We start from the raw sequence: 23,978 nt of genomic DNA, 5'->3' as shown, positions 1-23,978 counted from the left end.
GATAGAAGGACAGAAATGGAAAGGTACTGAGAGAAACCACCAAAAAGTGGAGGGTAAGAGAACTGGCATGTAAAAATATTAGGTAATGCTTCCTTATGTGGAACTTTGGCCTATAAGATACCACACAGCAGAGGGAATGCCAGTTAATGATCACTCTTTCATTTCCTCATGCTCTCTCATATATTTAGTAATGGAAGACCTTCCAAGTTCCCAAACATTGTTCTAAGGAATACTGATAGGTGGAGCTGTATTTATGTCTTTCCTACTCTCTTGCTAGTCTATGGTATGCATTTCTGCTGCATTTTCAACACAAAACAGGAAGTGCTTTACAAAAACACAAATTCAATTTGATTCGCTGACTTCGCACAATTTCCGGGAGTCAGGGTGCACGGGTCTGTATTGGTTTACAGGGAAAACAAAGTTGTGTTATGTTGCAAGGCAGCTAGTATGAGCTTTTCCGAGAAAGTCAAGAGTTAAAGTTTGCAAGGTTCATGGTAGAAAGTAAACATCACACAAAATTCTATGGCTGGTCATCTTGCATCTCACTCAGACAGCACCTAATTTAGTGGTTCTTCACCAGGAGCATTGTGCGATTTCTTTTATTTTTTGATTGGACAAAACATTTTTGGTCTGTTTTCCCAGAAGAGAAAATGCTATTTTTTCAAAGCATATATGCAAAAGATGCCTATAAGCTATATATTTAAAATAAAATAAAAATTACCCTATATATATATTGTCTAAATGCATATCACTGATTTTATTGTGAATGATTAATTTATGCATGTTTAATGTTTTTATCTTTTTATTTTACCACATAATTTTTCATTTAAAAAATATGGTGAAACAACTTCCCTCTAGTGACGTATAGCGGACTTCTCCAATCATTTAGTCCGCATAAACCTTTTATCCTCCGAACCTCCTTTCCTACAATCGATTCCATGCTTGCATTCAGATCAGTCTCAAAAGGGATTTTTATTTAGTTTTTTTATACCAATGCTCCTTAACCAATCATTAACTGCTAACCGACAAGATTTAGTTAAATTAGAATTAAATTCAATTAGTATGAATAAGAGTCTGTGACCCATTAAAAATACCAAAATTAGTTTTTCAGAGCATGAGGATTTAAACATTGTCACATCATGCACCTGGAGCACTTCTGTGAATTCATATTTATATAAAAGGAATAAATACGTGAATATATATATATATATATATATATATATATATATATATATATATATACACACACACACACACACACACACACACACATATATATATATATATATATATATATATATATATATATATATACACACACACACATATATATTATTATACAAATATATTTCACTTAAATGGATCATGAACTGCATTTTATTTTTATAATGTCATCATAATGATGCAGATCATTATGATCATTAAAATTTTTGGGTGAACAATTCCTTTAAATGATAGCATTAATCAGTCTGTCGATTAACAGTTAACCATTTAATTGCTTCCATCCAATCAACAACCGATAGATAGAACCACACCCTACTTTTTTTTCTTTTTTTATGATCCGTTTCACTCATATTTCAGAAATCTTCCATTTCATTGTGACTTCAACTACTGAATGTACAAATCACATAATCCAGACAATCATTATGTAAAACTAATATTAAATGCATTTGTAGTATAAAGTAAACATTGGCCTAACATTTAGATTATGCCCTGGCCTTATCTTGAGAGAGGAGATCCAAGTTCTCCCAGTCTAGAGGAACCCTGAGGACCACTGACTTCATTCTCATGACACTGCAACCACACCCCTTTCCAATAACTCTAGGCTTCATACTCTCCCAGGACTCTCCCACTATGAAGTTCAAACGCTGCACACATACATACACCAAATTACAAAAGCTCACTCACCACCATACACTCCACCTCCTCTGGCTCAGACTTGATTTGTATGGATGGCATCTCTTCAACAGGCTCAGAAGTGGCTGCAGTGGATTTCTTCGGACTCGTCTGACACTGCAAAGGAAAAAACAGAGAACACTTAAGGGCTAATCAGAGCATTGAGATGTAGTTTTACCAACAGTTCTGAGAAGTTAGCAGAATGCTAACCTCTGAACAGATTTGTAAAAACCTACAATTTGCTTGAACAAAATTACCTGAGTTATCCAAAAAGGAAGAAAAGTTAACAGGAGGTCACAGAGGCTATAGAGAGAGAGAATCCATTAGCCTCAATAGACTGATGTGAGAAGAGTTAGAAGATAGTTACTCTCTTTTAAGCTAAAGTTAGTTGGGGGAGGAGGACACAGAGACATCAAGGAACAAAAGAGATGATTGGAAATCAAGTACAGGTCAATCAGATGTGGGGGGATGTCTGAAAATGGAGTGAGAATCTCAGAAAAGGGAAGACATCAAGGAAGAGAAAGGCAAAAAAAAATGTTCTAATGGTTCAAGAGATGGTTCTAAAGACTGACCAGCTGGAGAAAGACAAGATGAGAGAAAGAACAACTGAACAAGCAGGGAGGAGTAGTCAGCAATCCTGTGTCGCCTCCCTCTTCAAGCAGAGCAGTCACACCCAGTTCTTTAAGACCGAATAGCAAGGGAAAGAGGCCTGTCTCACAGAGTAGAGCAGCAGTATTAGTGGAGAGAGAGGGAGAAATGTGGTAATGCTTAGGCATGGGGGTGGGAGTGGGGGTCATGTGACCCAGCTGCAGTGGATTCCACAAAGAGGTGTGGCCCCCCCATAAGCTGGGGTGTGGCCGTCCTCAATGTGCCCCTCCTCTCAACCTGGCACTGACACACAGCAAACCCGTGCACGGTGAACAAAATGTCTTCTGATGGCTAATAATGTCTGAGATAGCTGGACAACAAATGCTTTATTCAAACTGAATGAGAGTAGAATGTCTGTAAACAGGGTCCAAAAAGTACTCACTAAGTGGCTTTGGTGAGTAAATAAAATTGTGGTACTCGCACATGGCCAGTGACTTTAATTGCCACATTTAAGAAAAATGTTATGAATGATAGGCTGTCATTTGCTGAAGTAAACTAGAACCACAACGAAAGGGGAAATTGTTTTTAAGATTAAACCTAAATACACAGTATTATTTCTAATTAGGCACTGAATAATGTACCTATAAAAAGTTGTCTTAGCCAATGAAATCGGTTTGGTGTCCAAGGGGAATGGGTCTCTGCAGGGGATAGGATCTTGCACAACACATTTTTCCATCCATCAAGGAGTGTTTGGTGTGAAGAAAGTTAAAGACCCTTTTCTTGATTTTATCATCAATTTATTTGTCAATTTATCAAATTATTGATTTATCAAGGTTTTCTTTTTTCAAACTCCTTTTTAACACAAGAAATATTCCTCACATAGTGATGAAAAGATGAAAATATGATATGTCTTTATGTATTTGTTTTAGTTGCAGCTAGACTAGATGACGGAGAATGGCTCATCTCAAGAGTCACAATGAGCTGCACTGTCACAAATATGCAAGGAAGAACACAGCTAAATAATTCCAATGTCCAATGTATAAAAGTATGTGAGCACTTCAATGATTGAGAGTAGTACTCGTCCACTGGCAAACCCTTTGGAGAGATGATGATGTATATCAGTGAGGAAGCATTACCAGAGTATGTGTGCGTATACATGTGTGTAAATCCTCCCCAGGGAGCTTGTGCTGAGGGTAGTTCCAGGAATAAAAGAGGGTGGGGTGGGTGTGACCCCAGTCCCTCTATACCCCAGCAGGAAGTTATGGAAAGAGGAGGGGGCTCTCATTACCGAGAGAGGGAACATCAAGGATTAGAGAGGGGAAAGCACAAAGTAGAGAGGATAGCAGAGGCAGAGAATCAAGTTAAAAAAATGAAAGAACGAAAAAGATGTGAAGAAGCGAGAGAATGAATGGGGGTGGAGGGGGAGAGGAAGAGAGAACCATCACAATCTGGGTCATGGCGTTCTCTCTCACTCAGTTGCTCCCAAGCCCCCGTGGCAAACCAGTCCCCGCCTCAGTGCAGCGTGGGTAGAGTGGCCGTCTGGGACTGCATTGCTCACCACACACACCCTTTTGTCCACCCCTCCTTCTCCAAAGAAAGTCATTCTTTAGTACTCATATTTAGGATTTATTGGCTTTCTTGAGCAACTTTAGAAATTCTAACTTAAACAATCCTCATCATCTTAAAGTGTGGTAAAAAAAAAATAATAATAATAATAATTAAAAAAAAATCAAGCTTTTACTGTTGTTTATACGTCTATGTGGTGCTTTTAAAATTCTTTAAGACAAACCATGTGCAAATTCATAAGTCAGCAGCATTGCTGAGTATTTTCTCCTTAAAACTGCAGTGAACCAAAGAGTCTCAAAATTGTGGTTTGAAATAGCTGGTGTTTCTGACGTCACAAACTACCTTGTAACCACTCAGGTCAATGTGTGATTGTCAACAAGAGGATCTCTGTGCTGGTGCGAGTGAGTGGAGGTGGGGCTAATTTGCATATTCATATACTAAATGAGGCAAGGGTGCAGAGTAACATTCAAGCTAATTTAAGGCATGAAAAAAAAAAAAATCAAGGAAAAAACGTTTAAGTACGTAATTTTGGTGATCAAAGACGAGTTTTAAGGGATAAAATTACTGACTCAGGGGGACTTTAAGCATTTTGAAAGGAAGCACTGAAACTTGATTGGGTGAAGAGGTAACCAATAATCTACATCAGTGGTTCTCAACTCCAGTCCTCGGGACCCACTGCTCTACACATTTTGTATGTCTCCCTTATTTAACACACCTGAACCAGATCATCAGCTCATTAGGAGAGACTCCATGAACTGAACTGAGTGTGTCAGATAAGAGAGACATACAAAATGTGCAGAGCAGTGGGTCCCGAGGACTGGAGATGAGAACCACTGATCTACATGGTATAAACCAGTTGTTGTTGAAGAAACAGTTAGCAGCACATCCCCAGCCCGAGTGCCATGGGACATTATATCTCTTGGGCACTTCCAGAAAAATATCAGGAGCTTCCAAATCTTGAATCCATCAAACTTGACCATCAACTGAGGCATGTCAGAGGATCTAAGGTCAGCAGAACCTTATTTATAAACCCTATTTCTTGTTGAGAATGAAGAATCTGATAACAGGAAACCATGAGACTTACTAGGACCAAAAGGGGCTGGTCCTAGCATGAGGCCCTGAGAAGGAAGTTAAAGGACTTCAGCTCTGAAGGGCCGAAAGGGTGTTCAAAGCCCCATGTTGCACAATCATGTAACCAGAGATTGGATGCTGACTCATGCTCCATGCACCACGACTAGGCCCGACTGGACCCCCCTGTGAGGAGTAGTTGAGAGGGTGCAAAAGAAGTACATGCAGAGGGGGTAGGGAGGTGTGTGTTGTTCTCTGAGTGGTGCTGGACAGTTTTCCTAACAGCGGGGGAGGGAAGGCAGGGCCTCTCCATCTACCCTGCTGTTGTGTTACAAGTTCCTCTGACCACTGTACACAAGCAAAACCTTTGCCCAAATTCCAAAGTGCAAGAGCTGCCCCACTCTTTCTCTGGATAATGGAGGCAAGTGGAGGTGGAGTTTAAGAGTGAATTTAAGAGTGAACCCATTCTGAGTTTAAGAGGAGATTTGTTAAGTCCATGTCCAAAATTGAATTCAGTCCAAGACTCCTTTTCGGTTTTGATAAATGGGTATCTAAATAAAACAGGATATGGCATAACCACCATCTACCAACATTGTACCAGGACATATCACTGCTCTAACTAGTGTTATTGTTGATATTCACCCAACTATGCACATTGCACATTGAGAATTCAAGAAACTTAACTTAAATTCCAAATTTATACTTTACGCAACTACATTAACTCTTGTTAATTAAGGTACTTGTTAATGTAACTCTTGTTACATTAAGTATCATATGTAAGCTCACAGAATAAATAAAAGGAGGTTGGGGGGGGTGTACTTGGCTGTGTTAGTCTAGAGAGCATTCAGCGCATAAACATTGACATTCACACACATTGGTCTACAATCTAGCACAATGGCCCATAAGCCCAGAGAGGGGAAAAAAGACCAGCTTTCTTCTACAGAGTGAACATAGAAAATACGACAGAGGTAACTGATTTGAGATCAGATTTTGACATGGTGCATAGCAAAGCTTGAGGATAGGTAGTGAGGTGAGATTCTGTCTCTTTAATTATCCTGCTCATGGATTGTTATACACTAATTACCTTATTGTGAAGAAAGTTTCCCTAACCTTTTACCTAATCAGAATAAGTAGGATGAAAAAAATCTCATTTGCTTGTTAAAGCTCTTTTGTTTTTGAATATTATACATTTTGGAATACATTTGTACTAGTTTGCATGTTTCTTTCCAATTATTAGTTTGCACAGTTCCACTGCCAGTGCTTTTTTGATCTTAGCTCTTCTAAAGGAAGTCAGGTAAAATGCTTGGTTGATTGATGTGACACACTTAGTGTTTAGGGAGCAAGCTGGTGGTGTATGAATCTGGTTTGAACAAAGAATGTTCTCACATATTCATATTTGAAAAATATGAAAATCAAGATAAATTCTAAATCTACTTCATTTCCATTCAGCAAGATCTTTCCCTACAGACTGTTACTTACACCATACAACAGGACAAGATTGTTTGACCGATGTGTAAATTTACCAACAGGTTATGTTAAATCTGCCAAAGAATGTTGCAATGCAAAAACATCAGACTTTATTTCTTTTTTCTTTTTTTTTTGCTTTGATGCATCTATAAGCTAATGTAAATTAACATTTAACAGATATATATATTTTAAATGTATCTTGATTTTTTAAAACATTTTATCAGATATGTTTACATTTAAAATGCATGTCTTTCTCTTCTAGACCAAAAATAATGATGACTCATCTTGCACTCAGTGGAGTATACAAATTTCTGTCAAGTAAAATTAGCAATAGCAAGTAGCAAACCGTGGTTCACAGCTGTTACATAGACTAAAGGCTATTTTCTTATATAAAAACTCCACCCTCCAGGGTTCCACCCTGATTATTTGTTTCAATTGGAAATATGTCAGCATAGTAAACTTTGCTTATAAGCAATTTCATCAGGTGTAAATTTCTCTCGTTTCTATAAAAAGCTTCTTTGAACTGTTTTATGTGCTCACTCTCGGTCTTGCACCGTTATACCTTTCTCCACTGTCATCTTCATGTAAAGTAACGGTATCCAAGTCCATACTTGCTTTATTTGCTAGGATGCAAGCTCTTCTTACATGTAAGAACTTTGAGCAGTTGTCATTTTTGACATTTGATGTAAAGCAAAATTTTAAATTGCCATTCCTATATGCTGTGATTCTTGAATGCTGTAAAATAAGTCGTGGCGTGAGTATGAAGTGAACCAAACTCTAAGAGAGTAACTGACTGACAAGTACTACAACTTACTTTGTCATTGCTTTTCTCAGAGTCGCTCCACTAACTCCATACACTGCCAAATAAGGTGCTCGAGGATCAACTACGAAAACAAATGAGATGTTCCTTTAGTGTTCATTGGAGAAGATAGCCTGTACATCACTGGGGGGGGGGGGGGGGGGGACTACTCTTTTTGTCAAGAAAACAAGATCTATGGTTGTATATGCATGTGCAGATCTGTGTGTACGTGTACATGTTTTCCGCTGCTGTTTAAATATGTCAGAACAGTGTAATTTTAATGCAGTCTGTTGGGGCCTGGGGCACATCTTGTTCTGTGTACCAGCCAGTGCTGTCACTGCGTCCCTCTATGTAATCAACTCATCGGTCCAAGAGCGAAAGAAGAGAAAGAAAAAGAGTGAGAGAGACAGGGAAAGAGAAAAGAGGCAGAAAGGGAGGATACACATGTAAGGTCACATCTGCGTAGGGTGTGTAAGGGGGATAGTCAGGCAGAGGGTTCTGTGACACACACTGTGCTGCAAGGACTCTGTCCTACCCTCTGGTTCTTTCCTTTACCCTCTTAAAGGTACATCGCCTCCCTTTGGCCAAAGACCACCCTGTGTGTCGGGCTTCTCTACTTTACAGCACTATGCCCTTACAAAGTACAGTTGTGGTACCAGTGATGGTTTCAGACAGTACTTTGAAATTAGTCTCACAAAGCCAGACTTTTGAAAATTGTCACAAAGTCTGGTCCACTTTGCAGCTTATTTTAGACAACACTTCCCACTAAAGGCGCTGTTACATTTTGGCAAAATCGCAAAATATGCGTGGGGAAATGTTTTGCCCTGACACAATCAGGACTCTTTATTGTGTGGATTCTTATTGAAATTACTGGATTTTGTAAACAGAAATACTGCAAGATGTGTGAGACAGAGTCATGTCACCCTCACGCACAGAAGTCGTGCTGGAACAAAAGGGCTGTGTGCAACTGAGGCCCTGCCTCAGAGGAGTTTACTGAGGGTTGAAATGAGAGGAAGTGAGCACCGAAAAGAGAAACTAAGGAGTTTTTGAGGTGAGAGTTGAGACCAATAAATAATCACCTGATTAAGTCAAGGCCAACTGGATGACTGAAGTAGGAACGTCTGGGCTACAAAAGGTCTCAAAGAGGGGCAACCGACTCCATTTCAACACATATCACCCTAAAACAATGCATTTCAGAAAATGCTAATTGCAAAAAGAATTTCAAGAAATAGCACAATTTTTAATTCTGTCATTATTTACTATTTTGAAAGCTCACATGACTTGTACACTAACGTGTTTTGAAGCCATATGATAGATATTTGTAATGAACAGACCAAAATTTAAAAGCCATTATTTACTGAGCATCTCCACAGTGGTTCTCAAATCAAACACGGCGTCATTGATGTTAATGAGGTTTGGCCACAAAACATGTTAAAAAACAATTCCAAAGGGTGTTAAATAGCATTTGCACTCCATTTTGCAATCTAAAAGACTTTTGCAGTTAATTTGGCAGAAGGGAAAGATAAGTGAATTTCAGTGCGTTTATCATACAAAACTATCATATGGCTTCAGAAGACTTGGATGACAGTGCTACTTTTAGGCCTGGTTTACATCTGGTATTAAGATGCGTTTTGGTCTATAGTATACATTCCCGTTTACACCTGGTGTTTTATGTCTCTTTTGTCCACTTTCAACCACTTCTGTCCTGATTTCTTCAAGGGGAGTGTCTTTGGGTGGGTAAATGTATGGGCGAAGGAAAAGCATTCGGAGAACAGCTTTCTCTTCTGCTCTGATAAGGTTTAAGTATCATGCGAATTTTAGATTATGCTTATCGATTCACAGTTGATTCCAATATGTTTAAAAAATAAATAAAAAAGAGGCAAACATAGATATCACAGATATCAAACATATTTATTCAATGTCTTTTTGCAAAATGTTCCGTTGCAGCTGAATGGGCCTATTATGAAAAATCAGCAGCCTAAAGAACAACTAACTAATAAACTAGACTAACTAATATAAATTTCAAACATTATTAAAGACAAGTGTACAGTCAGTTGCTAATACAATAACAAATAAACAAATTATCAATATAGCACAAATAAATACAACTGAACAAAGTTCAGAAATTGATATCAAATGTAAAATAACACTGCATAGTTTTTTATATATAAAATAAAATATAGATTAATACAAAAGTTATTCAGTCAAGATCAGTGAGCGATTTTCTTTTGTTCTTTGATTATCTGTAATGACACAGATGGCAGCAGGAATATTTGGCTGCTGTCACTTTAAGACCGAATGCATGGACACAATATACTATTACACAAGCAATTTCTTTCTCAACTGTTAAAAATCACTTAAGACATAACCGACTGTTTACGAGGATATTTTGACATAATTGTTTGTGAATTTGTCCATTCAAGTGCAAGGAGACGCAAAAGAGGAATCAATTTAGTATTTGTGCACTATACAAGAGGCGGCTTTCTGTGCGCATGCTCAGGATGTTCCCAGCACAGAAAACTGTGTCTTTTGCTTGAATGGTTTAAAACCACATTAAAATGCGCACAACAGGAATCGACAAACAGAATCGAAATTTTATCCGATTCCTGACCTTAAATATCCGATTCCAGAATTGGAATCAATTTTCGATTCCCAACCCTAAGCTCTGATAGCAAAATCTTGCAGAGCGCTGTGAATGCGTGTTAGAAATCAGGAATGGTGAGAGAACATTGCGCTTGGTTCGTTTTCCGTCTTCAAATAAACTAGTGTCTCCAGCCAACATAGTTTAAATCCCGTCAGGCTAGCACGCTTCCCATAATGTTTACGTATTAGGTCAGTATGTGGTCTTTTGTGGCTGTGAATTCGACCACACATTGTAAAAAAGTTTTTGTAATTTTTACAGAAAAATAAAAACATGTTAATTGGTTAACTGTAAGTTACCTTACCATATACGGTGAAAAACTGCAAATGGTTTAACATACTGTCAAATTTATGGTTTTTGCAAGTAAAAACTATGAATTACCATATAATTTACAGTAAAAGGACATTCCCAGAAGTCCCTGCATTACACCACATGATTGCATTTTATAACCATTTTGTTTCTTATTTTTGTTGTCAGTAATGTACATTAGAGTCTTTTGTGTTACATTTTATGTTATTTACTTAATGTTTATTGCAATATTTTAGCGTTATGCATGTTACCTTGACAGTGTTTAATCTTTGTATGTATGACCCTGTGCAGCGCCTATATACAAGTATTGACCATGTTTTATGAACAGCTATATTTAAAGGTAAAAAGGCAGATTTTGGTAATAATAAATAATTATAAGCATTTTTACCGTAAATTAAACAGGATTTTGTTTAACAGTGCTTTAGCGCTTACACTACGAAAGCAATCCAGTCTAATGCGTTTTTGAATACCCCTGAAAGTGGACAAATATTACACCCCATTTACACCTGTATTTAGCATCATCCACTTGGGATCCGATCAGCCAAAACGCATCTTAAAGGAGAACTCATTTTTTTGTAAATTTGGAGTGCTGTCAGTACAGAGAACAACGACAAAAATCGGTGAGTGATTCCTTCAGAGTGAACACGGTGAATCTGACTGCAGTAGATGTGAATAGTTAATTCGGCCAGCGCTCATACCTGTATTTATTTCCTGTTTTCAGTCGAAGTCCACAGTAGTCGATTGTCGAGTTCTCCAATGTTGCTTAGTTACCTATGATCACGCACGTGAACTCGACAATCGATTACTATGGACTTCGACCGAAAACAGGAAATAAATACAGGTGTGAGCGCTGGCTGAATTAACTTTTTTATTCATATCTTTCACATTTACTGCAGTCAGATTCAACGTGTTCACTCTGAAGGAATCACTCACATTGGCTGTGCACTTGTAATGACACATCAAGGATGTTAAGAGGCTAAAAGCAGGTTTAAAACTTGCCCCATTTAAGTCAATAGGGTGCAAATTTTAAAAAGAGGATAACACGGTGTAGGCAACACCGATTTTTGTCGTTGTTGTCTGTACTGACAGCACTCCAAATTTACAAAAAAATTAGCTCAATGTTAAAATTGACCGGAGTTCTCCTTTAATACCAGGTGTAAACAGGACCATAAGATCTTTTTGGTCCTATTTGGAGCTTGACAGAGTGGTTAAACCGAACGTTTTTCAGAATTCTTCTTTGTGTTCTTCTGAAAAACTAACATCATAAGGGTTTGGATTCGGAACAACATGATGAAGAGTAAATAATGACATAATTGTCATTTTGGGGTCTACTGTTTCTTTAAGAATACCAGTGATGGCTGGGTGTGTATATATTAGCAGCAAGTAAATTCAAACAAGCGCACAAGTAGGACTTTCTCTTCATGGTTGGCAGAGTCACCATAGCAGTGAACTTGCCCTTATCTCACCACACCCTTCTGACGCAAACTCTGCTGCTACTTCTCATAGCCCTCCCCACCCTAAAACACACACATGCACAATAGTCCAAACCTGCTCATTCCTCTACCTCCAATTCATTTCCTCAAAAAGAAAGGTCTGTCCTGCATACCAGCAGAAATAAAGTTTCTTCACATGACGAGCCAATGTGTCAGTGTGTATACCTCAATGTTTCACCTCGTCTCAAGCCATTAAATGTCTGTGAAGCAGACGAGCACCGAAGACAGGAAGGAAGAAGTTTCTATCTTTCTGTAAGGCAGCTCATCTCTGCTGCAGAGCTGCACCGAGAGAAAACAAAGCAAGAAAGAGCTGGTGATGTCAACTTTAAAGGTATAGGGGCAAGCTGCAATTCCCAAAGCACATACCTGAGCGGATAGCCTTCACTTCCCTGGAAGAACGTGGTCGGCAAAGACACATTTTCACCTCGCTCCTTATAATTACGCTACAGTAAAAGGCTAATGCAAATGTCCAGCATTTGCATTTGTTTAGAGGGGGTTACACAAACAAAGGTTTGCAGCTAGTTTTCCAAATCGCCTAATTTTCACATTCTGAGCAATGGCTTGCATCAATAGTCACACACACACACACACATATATTGAGACACACCCTCCCCACCCTGAGCACCCCACCCCCGCTCCCTCTTTTTCACTGCAGACAGTTTGGCAGAACTGCAGGGGTTGCTATGGGGACGGGATTCTTTCCCTGGTTAATGATTGTGCTGCAATGGTAGGGGGTCATTCTGTCACATCGGCTCTAATCTGGGGAGACATGGACAATATCCTTACATTCCCGTACCATACACACAAACACACCCGAGCCCCACTCATCCAAAACCTCACCTCGAACTTGGTTTACTTTTTAGGTCTGGGAGCTAAACTACATAATGTTGCAAGTTCCCTTTAACCTCTTTCTTACAAGTCTTATTTTTCCTTCCAGTCAGTATGCTGGTGTCTCACTTCCTCTGCTCTCTCGGACAACCGAATCCTCAACCGAAAAACGTTTGTTTCTTCCGCCACCAGCAATATAGCCTACACAACCTCTAAAAAAGAAGTCCAGCACAATCTCAAGGCTTTAGCTGAACTTGATCTTGTTTTTATTTAAAAAAGAAATTAAATTAAAATGTATCTTATTTACTTTTAGGGATTACTTTTTCCAGAACGAGTACCAGCATTTTAATTTTGGTACTTTGCAATAACTTATATTTTCATTGCATTTGTAATTTTTACAAATATTGGGTTGAGAGACCAAAAGAATAAGAATTATATTAGATGACTTAATTTGTTTAGTTAACAGATGTACTAATACAACTATCTGTAATACTAGTATCTGTACCAGTTCATCCTTATATAGGATTTATTAATTCATGTTTCTGGTCATATTTTGTTATTTGAAAAAAGTCATACATTTCTCAACTCTGAAAGGACTTTACTCTTTGGCTGACGTCAACAAATTTAATTTTCACATATATATACAGTGAGAAAAATAAGTATTTGAACACCCTGCTATTTTGCAAGTTCTCCCACTTAGAAATCATGGAGGGGTCTGAAATTGTCATCATAGGTGCATGTCCACTGTGAGAGACGTAATCTAAAAAAAAAAAATCCAGAAATCACAATGTATGATTTTTTAACTATTTATTTGTATGATACAGCTGCAAATAAGTATTTGAACACCTGAGAAAATCAATGTTAATATTTGGTACAGTAGCCTTTGTTTGCAATTACAGAGGTCAAACGTTTCCTGTAGTTTTTCACCAGGTTTGCACACACTGCAGGAGGGATTTTGGCCCACTCTTCCACACAGATCTTCTCTAGATCAGTCAGGTTTCTGGGCTGTCACTGAGAAACACGGAGTTTGAGCTCCCTCCAAAGATTCTCTATTGGGTTTAGGTCTGGAGACTGGCTAGGCCACACCAGAACCTTGATATGCTTCTTACAGAGCCACTCCTTGGTTATCCTGGCTGTGTGCTTCGGGTTATTGTCATGTTGGAAGACCCAGCCTCGACCCATCTTCAATGCTCTAACTGAGGGAAGGAGGTTGTTCCCCAAAATCTTGCAATACATGGCCCCGGTCATCCTCTCCTTAATACAGTGCAGTCGCCCTGTCCCATGTGCAGAAAAACACCCCTCAAAGCATGATGCTACCACCCCCATGCTTCACAGTAGGGATGGTGTTCTTGGGATGGTACTCATTATTCTTCTTCCTCCAAACACGTTTAGTGGAATTATGACCAAAAAGTTCTATTTTGGTCTCATCTGACCACATGACTTTCTCCCATGACTCCTCTGGATCATCCAAATGGTCATTGGCAAACTTAAGACGGGCCTTGACACGTGCTGGTTTAAGCAGGGGAACCTTCCGTGCCATGCATGATTTCAAACCATGACGTCTCAGTGTATTACCAACAGTAACCTTGGAAACGGTGGTCCCAGCTCTTTTCAGGTCATTGACCAGCTCCTCCCGTGTAGTTCTGGGCTGATTTCTCACCTTTCTTAGGATCATTGAGACCCCACGAGGTGAGATCTTGCATGGAGCCCCAGTCCGAGGGAGACTGACAGTCATGTTTAGCTTCTTCCATTTTCTAATGATTGCTCCAACAGTGGACCTATTTTCACCAAGCTGCTTGACAATTTCCCTGTAGCCCTTTCCAGCCTTGTGGAGGTCTCTAGTGTCTTTGGACAGCTCTTTGGTCTTGGCCATGTTAGTAGTTGGATTCTTACTGATTGTATGGGGTGGACAGGTGTCTTTATGCAGCTAACGACCTCAAACAGGTGCATCTAATTTAGGATATTTAAATGGAGTGGAGGTGGACATTTTAAAGGCAGACTAACAGGTCTTTGAGGGTCAGAATTCTAGCTGATAGACAGGTGTTCAAATACTTATTTGCAGCTGTATCATACAAATAAATAGTTTTAAAAAAAAATCATATATTGTGATTTCTGGATTTTTTTTTTTTAGATTATGTCTCTCACAGTGGACATGCACCTACGATGACAATTTCAGACCCCTCCATGATTTCCAAGTGGGAGACCTTGCAAAATAGCAGGGTGTTCAAATACTTATTTTCCTCACTGTACATAATTTTTCGTCACTTGAAAATGTCACACTATAGATGTAAAATGGGTTGTGAACTGTGCTTCATTACAATGTTAAAAGTGTGACATAAAAATATGTCCACTTGTTCATTAACTCAATACTGAGGCCTTTCAGTAGAATAATGTGCCGTGTGCACAATCAGTGAGCTGAAAACGGTGGATATTAGTGTAAAATATAGATTATTAGAAACCAAGATGCTGAGAAACCAAACTTAATGAAGGGGCAGATAGTAATACTGAAGTCAATGGTCCTAAAATACATTTTTGGAGCTCAAGCTAGGACTGGATTATTGCATTTAACGAACTTTCATTTCTACAGATGACATAGAGGGCTGATTCATTTGTGATTTCCTTGAGAATATAAGGTTTCCTTTTCTTAAGAACATTAAAAAAAAAAAAAAAAAAAAAAAAGTGTAAAGCCTAAAACCCTCATAAAACCTGTCAGCAGGCTAAATAATTTTGTGATTCGATAACTAGGTTGGACCGCACTGGCCGATAACCAATTAATCAACCGATAATTTTTTATTTGGATAATAAATTAAAATAAACACAACACTCAAATTAAAATACTGCTGAACTTTATTACAAAAAATAAATAGTACTGAACATTTAATGTACTTTTAAAATGAAGGAAAAAAATTCTATATATATATATATATATATATATATATATATATATATATATATATATATAGATATATATAGATATATTATTATTATTTATTTTTTACATTAAATGTTTAGTACTATTTATTTTTTGTAATAAAGTTCAGCAGTATTTTAATTTGAGTGTTGTTTAATTTGCATATATAGTTTATTTGTTTATTTAGTTTATTTGCATAAATATAGTTTATTTAAATATATGCATATATATGCATTGCAGTGTGCGAGAAACATTTAGTCATCAGCACATGAACCTTGAATTTTTTATGCACTGATTAGTTTTAATCCAAAAGTTGGCAAAACTGGCCCAAACCACTGTTACACAGTCGGAAAAGAAACAGAGAATAGGGATTACTGGAGACGGCAACCGGCAGAAGTTGAAGAGCACTTGTGTTGTGTGAGAGGGTTAAAAGACACTGGCAGCTCTAGTTTAAACGAGTACAAAGACATTTTTTATCACTCAGAACTTTTGGAGAAAAAGACACTGGACAAGGATGAAACTTCCTAGTGTGCATGTGTTGACGTCCAATCAAATAGCATACAAAAAATATACTTTGAAAGGCTGTGCATTCAACTGTGCACACTTTGGCCTTAAATGGTACTACATTCATTCAACTTAAAGACCCCCTGTGGTGAAAATCAAGTTTTTATTGTCGTTTATGTGTCTGTTGTATTTAATATGCTTTCAGACAAACCATGTGCAAATTCATAAGTCAACACCATTACTGAGTATTTTATCCTGAAAACTGCAGTGAACCAAAGACAGTCTAAAAAACACGGTTTGAAATCGCTGGTGTTTCTGACTTCACAAACTACCTTGTAACCAATCATGTCAACGTGCCGGCGGGTTTTGCATATCATTACTTTTCTGTGAAGCACGGGAATCTCAAAAGAAGCCATACAATCTTTCTGTTGATATGAAAAATCATGTACATTTAACAATATAGCGGGTGAATTATGTATATGATGTATATTATGATGTTATGATGAACTATATGCCTTTCTCCACTGACATCCTATGATGTTCAAAGTGTTTCTGAGGATGCTGATTTTTAGAAGGCAGACTGAGACTCTGAGACGGCGAACGGGAACATTGTTTGTGTAACACTAGCAACACATTATTAGCCGTTTGATAACGTAGTCAAGCAAAAGGCTAGGCCTAATTATAGTACCGTTATGTGTCCGCCGTTGTATAGAGCGATACCTTTGAGCAGAGTTTACTACAGTAACTTGAGTAAAAGTTGAGTGAGTGGATCTCTGAGCTGGGTGAGTAAGTGGAGACGGGGCTAATTTGCATATTTGTGGATCCACGTATAATAAATGAAACAAGGGTGTAGAGTTACATTCAAGCTATTTTAAGGCATGAAGAATTTTTTTTCACAGGAAAAAAACATTGAAATGTCATTTTGGTGATCAAATATGAGTTTTAAGGGATGGAATTAATGACTAGGGGGACTTTAATGTTTATGTTCAACCTTTCTTGAAAGGTTGAATATTTACTGAAATACAAGCTTTACAATAAAAAGTTTTTCACTTATGACTAATTAAAACTGCAAAAAGTCTATTTATATTATACCAATGATTAACTACTCGTCCATGTATCCACAACAGCAAACCAGAGAACAACAGGAAGAACTTCAGATCTGCAGGTGTAATGTTGACCCTAGTCTGCAGGGTGTAAGAATATAAAGGGATTTTACACCTGACTGAGTGTGAGAGTCTTTTATGACCTTGTATTAGTGGATCATAAAAGACATGCTGGACTTATCCCACCTGTATCTGTATTCACACATTGTACTGTATTCAGAATAAGGCCTAAACTGAAGGTGTCATAAGCTCCAACTTCATATGGGTAACATTCTTGACAACAGAGCAGACAATGGGCTTTTTAAGAGGCGGCAATGATCAACAAAGCATGTGATGTTGAGGCACTACACCATATTGTTGACTTACCTGAAATATCTAAGGGAGGAAGAGTGATACCGAATCAAGTTTATACAAAACTGAACACTGACTAATTGGTGTTGCACTTTTAGAGCTAAGCTTTAGGACAGGTTAAGGGTGTGACTGAATTGCAGTCAAAAACACGAGAGGCGATTTAAGACAGGGAGTGAGAGGAACTGCTAGGCGTGCACCATAGCCGCCCTGCAAAAACACAACCTCAGTCACACCCAGGGCCTACTGCACCCTTCTCCTAAAAATAACTGTGCTCTTGGACCGAGACAGTCCCTAACTGTCTCAACTCCTAAAAACAGATACACTTTACATCACCCCCTGGCTAGCTGGCTTGATTAGGCTGCCAATGGATGCCTCAACCTAGAACACCCTCCTGAAACGATGTCACCCAGACAAAACCCAAAGGCTGAGACCTACAGAGGGTTAGATGAGTGTTAAACCACTTTGACCAAAGTTTGTCCACAGATGTTAATGATTACCAGCTGTCTGGCACGCCCAGAACACTCTCTGTTCCTCCAATGATAACGCCTCAGTCCACTCACCTCCCTGACTCCTTCAGTAACTGCTCCTGCAGGAGACGCTGCTCCAAAGAAATGAGCTCAAGTGCAGAACACATCAACAGAAGATATTAAAGGCAAAAAGTGGTGTACAATTACATTAATGTCTTTTAAACTTACGGGTTGCTCTACAGAGTAGATTCAAATGTGCGATACCTTAACAATGTGTCTTTGTAGAGATGGATCAATATATCGGCAAGACATTTAGGCGTATTGAGATGATCACATCCAATAAGCTAGATGGTTTTTGTTTTTTCTTTTAATAAATGAGACTCTCTACTTGATTCTGATTGGCCAATCACTGTATTTTGCAGTCAAATCATTTGGAATAATGACTGATGTCCAAGGCATTGCTATATAACTGACCATTAATTTGGGAAACCACTATTACCATTAATTATCTTAACAATGCATCTTTGTGATGGATGAATATATTGGCCAGGCTAATTATTGCAAGATATTTGGACACTTTTAGATGCTATATATATATATATATATAGCATCTAAAAGTGTCCAAATATCTTGCAATAATAAGTCTGATATAAATAATTTCACAGCTCTCTAAAATACTTGATTGTGTTTGACCAATCACTGCATTCTGATGTGAAATAGTTCATATTTCCGGGCCATCACATATAAATGTTTATTTGGTAAACCATTTTCCAAAATAACAAAATAACCTATTTGCTGTGTGCTGGGGTGCTAAACATCCTGTCAGGCTGTTATTTTGTGATAGTGACAGGCATTATAGCAGCTCTAGATATCAATATTACCCTTTAAAAGTTCCAGAACATACTTTCATGCAACAATAACAAATAACCAGAGTTACAAATGCACACAACAAATTTGACCCCTTCCTTGTCATGGGATGCTCATGACAGTTTTCAGTAGCCTACAGACAGTCCTTAGTTGAGTACAAGCTGCAGTCTCTTATTAGGCAATGCATTGCCGGCAACACATTAATATTTTGCCCTTTAATAACTGAGAGCGGATGACAAAAGACAATAGAACATAGAATTTGCCAGCAGCAACAACAATTTCTTCATCGCATGCAAATTCAAGGCTGCTGTCCCTTTAAGAAATCAGCTAAGATGGTGTCTCTCCAGCAAGCGGCACTCGGCGCGCTTCCTTCCTGCGTTCACAGCTTTAAAACAGCACTGCAGATAAGACGACCCTGACGGATGTGACACACTGACTTTCTCACAAGTTGCACAAGTATTTCAAATGCACCAGCACTATCGTTAGGAGGCTTTCGGATAACGGGCTGGCTCAGAGGCGCATGCACAGGAGTCAAGTAATCACCCAGCAGCTCAGCTATTAAAGGCTCGTTACGGTTAACGGCGAGCAAACCGAAACCGGGTAACTGCTCATAGATGAGGAACTCCCGCAGAATGGAAATAGGACAGCGACTGCCGTCTAAAGCTACCGGCTACGTTGCAAATGAGTCTATAGCGAACGATAAACGGACTTACTTTTTTGTTCCGAGTCTCCGTGTGCATCTCGGTATCTAAGCGGCGGCGGAGTGGAGGGGGGGTCGATCGGATCGGGCGGGGTGATATTTGAATTACAGTCGATGTCAGTTTTTCCACCTCAGTATTAGAGGAGAAGGGTGCTCTCTTTGCCTCGGCGGATCACATAAATCATATCCCCGGCGTCGAGAAATAAACCCTCTTTCCGTCGCCCCGGTCGTCTTTCAGTGTGTGTTTGTTGCCGTGTTTCAGGGTTGGGCTCGAGCTGTGAGTCTCTCCTCCGCCTCTCCCTGCTGCTGACCCCACCCTGCGTCCCCACCCCTTCGCTGTGTCAATCACAGCCGCTGTGTGTGTGTGTGTGTGTGTGTGTGTGTGTGAGTGAGTGTGTAGCCAGAACCAGCAGCGGCGCTCAACGCGCCACTGCGATAATAGGACTTCAGAATCATCATCGTCATCATCATCACACAACCCGTGTCACCTCACCTATTGACGTAAAGTTGCACCGGATGTTCGGAGCTACTTGTGGTCTTTTTGCTAAAGATGATGCCTCATGTGCATTCATTGCTGTGTGGAGGTTTGGAGACAAAATTGCCCCTAAAGTAAGAAAAATCAGACATTTAGGGCCCCAGAATGAATTTTAATTTTAATTTTAATTCTGATTTAGCTTACTTTAGGGACAATTTTGCCCTCAATTAAAATAATTAAGTGTTTTTTTTTTTCCTTCTCTTTCTAAAATGCAGAATAGTGGTAGGATTATGACTTTAAATATAATTAGCTGTATATAAAATAATCAAAGTCTATAGAGCTGTACAGGTATGACATCACTTTGTAGGCCAATTGGCAGTTAGCATCACACTGGTTTCCTCCACAAAATCCCAAAAGGATTTTTCCATAGGCTTTTAAAGCAGGGCTCAGTAATTTCGGGATTTCTTCGCTGTATTCTCGCTTTTTGCTCGCAGGTTTCTTTCTAGAGCTCCCCCTACAGCTTCGGAATAGATATTTGACAACACTTGTAAAAACTCGTTGGCGATTCTCAGACACCAGAGGCTAGTAGATCAACGACATCAAAGCAGATGGGACATTCTTTAAAACGTCTTCTTCATTCGGGTTCGAACAGCGTGAGGGAGCGCAATAATGACAGCATTTTAGCAGATTTCTTTTGGCCATAAAGCAATTCGTTACATCGCGAGACCTGATATCACGCGATACTTCCTGACGCGGCGGCCGGCGGCCCGCCGGCTCAAAGTTGCAAGTGCGGATTTTCCGCTCACGGGCACCAGGGGGGTGCGAAACCATAGATATCATATAAACGCTAGATGTCTTATGGCGCAGTCACTTCCGGCATCACCGTTCGGCCATCTTGTCACAGTGAAGCTGTGAATTAAGGTGAATGATCAGCACGCACACAAATCCTCATATCTCGCTGAAATCTTGACGGATTTACAAACGGTTTGGTTTCTTACAAACGTTATTAACGTGGCTATAATTCCGAATGCTTGAACATGTATGTTATAATTATTCATATGTATGCAGTGTATGTATGCAGTGTCATAACTACATCTCTGACGTTTATAACAAACCAAACCGTTTGAAAATTGGTAGAAAATTGAGCAAGTTATGGTTATTTAAAAGTATATGCACCATTAAACGAGTGAGCGAGCACACTGTGGCAAGATGGCCGCCACGTGCGGACGTCGACCTCCATTGGCCAGCAGCGCGCACAGATCTAGATGTCTAGATGTCCGCGCACGCAGACATCTAGCCTTTATATATGATATCTATGTGCGAAACGACCACCATTCATCCCGAAATAAGTAATATAACCATTCCAGTGACTCCGAAGCTGTTCAGTTAAGGTAAAAAAGTTACTTAGTTCACCTTTAAATTATCGCCAAAACTTTGTGAAGCTTTGTGACCAACAAAAGTTTATGATATCATACTTGCACGTTTTGTCCATCAAGATCATTTTCACAGATGAACATAACTTGTGAATTTTGAGGCCTAGATGCTGTCACCTGAAGTAAAAAGCTAGGCTATAAACTAACTACACCATGGCCCCTCTGTTTCAACCTCACCACCACTAAGCTTCCAACAACTCTTTCAGTTTTTACCTAAAAACATTTGTCTAAAACGTTTGAGTAAGAATAGTTTGTAAGAGCACAATTATAAGCATAATAGGCTGTAAAAGCTGACTGAGTTTACCTTTTCTGGTAGCCTCTGTAGTCACATTAAGCCACTTGTTAGCAACCATTTTCAAGTCAAGTCACCTTCATTTATATAGCGCTTTTAACAATATTGTTTCAAAGCAGCTTTACATACAAATTAAAGGATCAGAGATTGTTTTGGCTTTACAGCAGCTCTAGAATAAAGTTATTGTCCTAACAATTGTTAGTTTTGATTGATTCACTTCCATTGCAAAGATCATTAGTTATTAACCTAATAATGTCGCTCACACTACACCATTTCAAGACACAAAACAGCTTAAAAAAATCACAAGTGGGGTGATACTGATGTATTTTATGTCTTAGAATAAAACATGAAAGTATCTTGAGCTTGTGTTCTCCACAGACCATATTTCAGCCATTTAACCAAAAATCCATTCAAAAACCCTTTGACTTCTGGATGATGGAACTGGAAATGCTAAAATGCTACCTCACTTCCATGTTCCGGCCTACAAATTTATGTCATATACCACTCTGTATCAAGATTTTTCAAACTGCAGAGGCCCACTAGAGGTCTTTAAAAAATGTATTACCACTCACCGAACTTGGCACAGTTACCATTTCATTCTGCATTTGCTTAATTTAAAACCAAAATATTTTTCAGATAAGATCTCTTACTTTTGGCTTTAAATGAAAATATTTTTATTATTTACTATTTATTAAATAGGATTTTTTTTTAGGATTTTTTTTTTAATTTTTATTATTCTCACAGAATTTCTTTGCAGAGGATTGAGGAGTCTAGTTTATTGGTTATCAACTACGTTTCCCATAATCCTTTCAACCTACACTTCCCGTGATAACCGGAAGTCTCCTTACAACAGGAAACATGAAGCGGTAAGGGACAAATCTGAAAGTGACAGTTCAAAGAGTTTTTAAATAAATTACTCGCAAGTTGCAGGGTTGGTGTAGGGTCAAATATTGTCGGCACTGCCCCATCCTTTCATATCAGCTTCTTTGCGAAGCCTGTATAAGGGGGGGGGGGGGGGGGGCGTTATTTGAATGACAGGTCCATGTAATGCGCGAGCGCGAATCTCCGTGCTTTTGGCTTTTGCCCAGTAGAAAGCTCCTGCACCAATCCGAATAGACTTCCACGACTGGCCGATGAAACTGCTACATGAAGTCTTGTTGGCTGAGAGTAAATTGCACCTGGAATTCTTTCGACAATCAAAGTCGGATATTTATTTCTTTACAATTTAAAATTAATATGAATATAAATAAGCAAGTCTGTCTAAATGCATAATGCAGTTCAAACCCATCTGAACGACTTATCTAAAAACAACACATTAGTCTATATGGCTCTGACTGCAGTGGATAAAAGTTAAATGTTAATATGTCATATGTCAAATACTTAAGCTGCATTTAAAAACATTTCAAATGGAACAATGGCAATAATGCAAAATATGTTTCCTATCAAATCAACATGAAATGCAATAGAAGATCATGTAAGTGATGTACAATAGGCTTATACCATAACACAATAAATGCTCTGCTAGAATCACTGTACATTTATTGGGAGTGTTTTTTTTTTGTTGTTGTTTTTTTTTTTTTCATCCAGTGTTTGTTTGCAGGTCTGATTTTATTTAGGTTTTTTCTTCTTCATGAAAACCCACTTCATAGAGATGCTTGGATCAGCTCTAACGTCATCTGACTGCGGTTAAAAATAAATCATCTGCACCCAACCGTCACATTACAATTATTTGAATTCTCAGTGTTAAAGGCAGGGTAGGTGATTTGCTCTAGAAACTTTTTTTGTTATCCTGATATATATATACTCGGTCCGAATGCAGCGATACAATGTCCTACCTGCCTGTCAACGTATGTATTTTCATACCTCCACACACCCTGCTCGCACAGACATCACACCTTGAAGCTAAACGGTTATAAAGAAAAACATGTCAAAATCTCCAGCTTGGTGATAGCTGCTTAAACACCGTTGGTTATGTCTTAAATGAACATAAACATTTAAGACATAAGTCACATATGTATTAGTATTGGATCTGTGCAAACGGCCTTAAAGTGACAGCATCCTAATATTCCTGCTGTCATCTGTTAGTTAATGTTAGTCAAACAACAAAAGACAAAGAGAAAATCACTCACTGCTCTTTAGTAGATTTAGTACGATAAAAGGTGCCATAGAATGCATTGATACAATATTTTAAATTGTTCTCTGATATCTACATAGAAGGTA

At 38.6% G+C, this 23,978-nt stretch overlaps 1 protein-coding gene across 2 annotated transcripts in view; it reads right to left on the bottom strand.

Moving 5' to 3' along the window:
• Window positions 1-23,978, bottom strand: part of klf8 (Kruppel like factor 8) — a gene marked incomplete at its 5' end in the record, with an annotated part of 61,875 nt that overhangs the window by 20,957 nt on the left and 16,940 nt on the right. Inside the window, 2 exons of one of the 2 annotated variants that reach the window (XM_084138248.1) lie at window positions 1,909-2,013; window positions 19,572-20,000. In XM_084138248.1, the coding sequence (XP_083994374.1) occupies window positions 1,909-2,013; window positions 19,572-19,598 (132 nt within the window). Of the gene's footprint in view, window positions 1-1,908; window positions 2,014-19,571; window positions 20,001-23,978 lie in introns of those variants that run through there. The other variant, XM_084138247.1, reaches the window with a different exon arrangement.

This window comes from Abramis brama, assembly GCF_963993115.1.
Source record: "Abramis brama genome assembly, chromosome: 15".
In the NCBI taxonomy this organism is placed as follows: Eukaryota; Metazoa; Chordata; class Actinopteri; order Cypriniformes; family Leuciscidae; genus Abramis; species Abramis brama.
The sequence above is the reverse complement of the archived record's forward strand: the minus strand, read 5'-3'. Positions and strand labels throughout refer to the sequence as shown.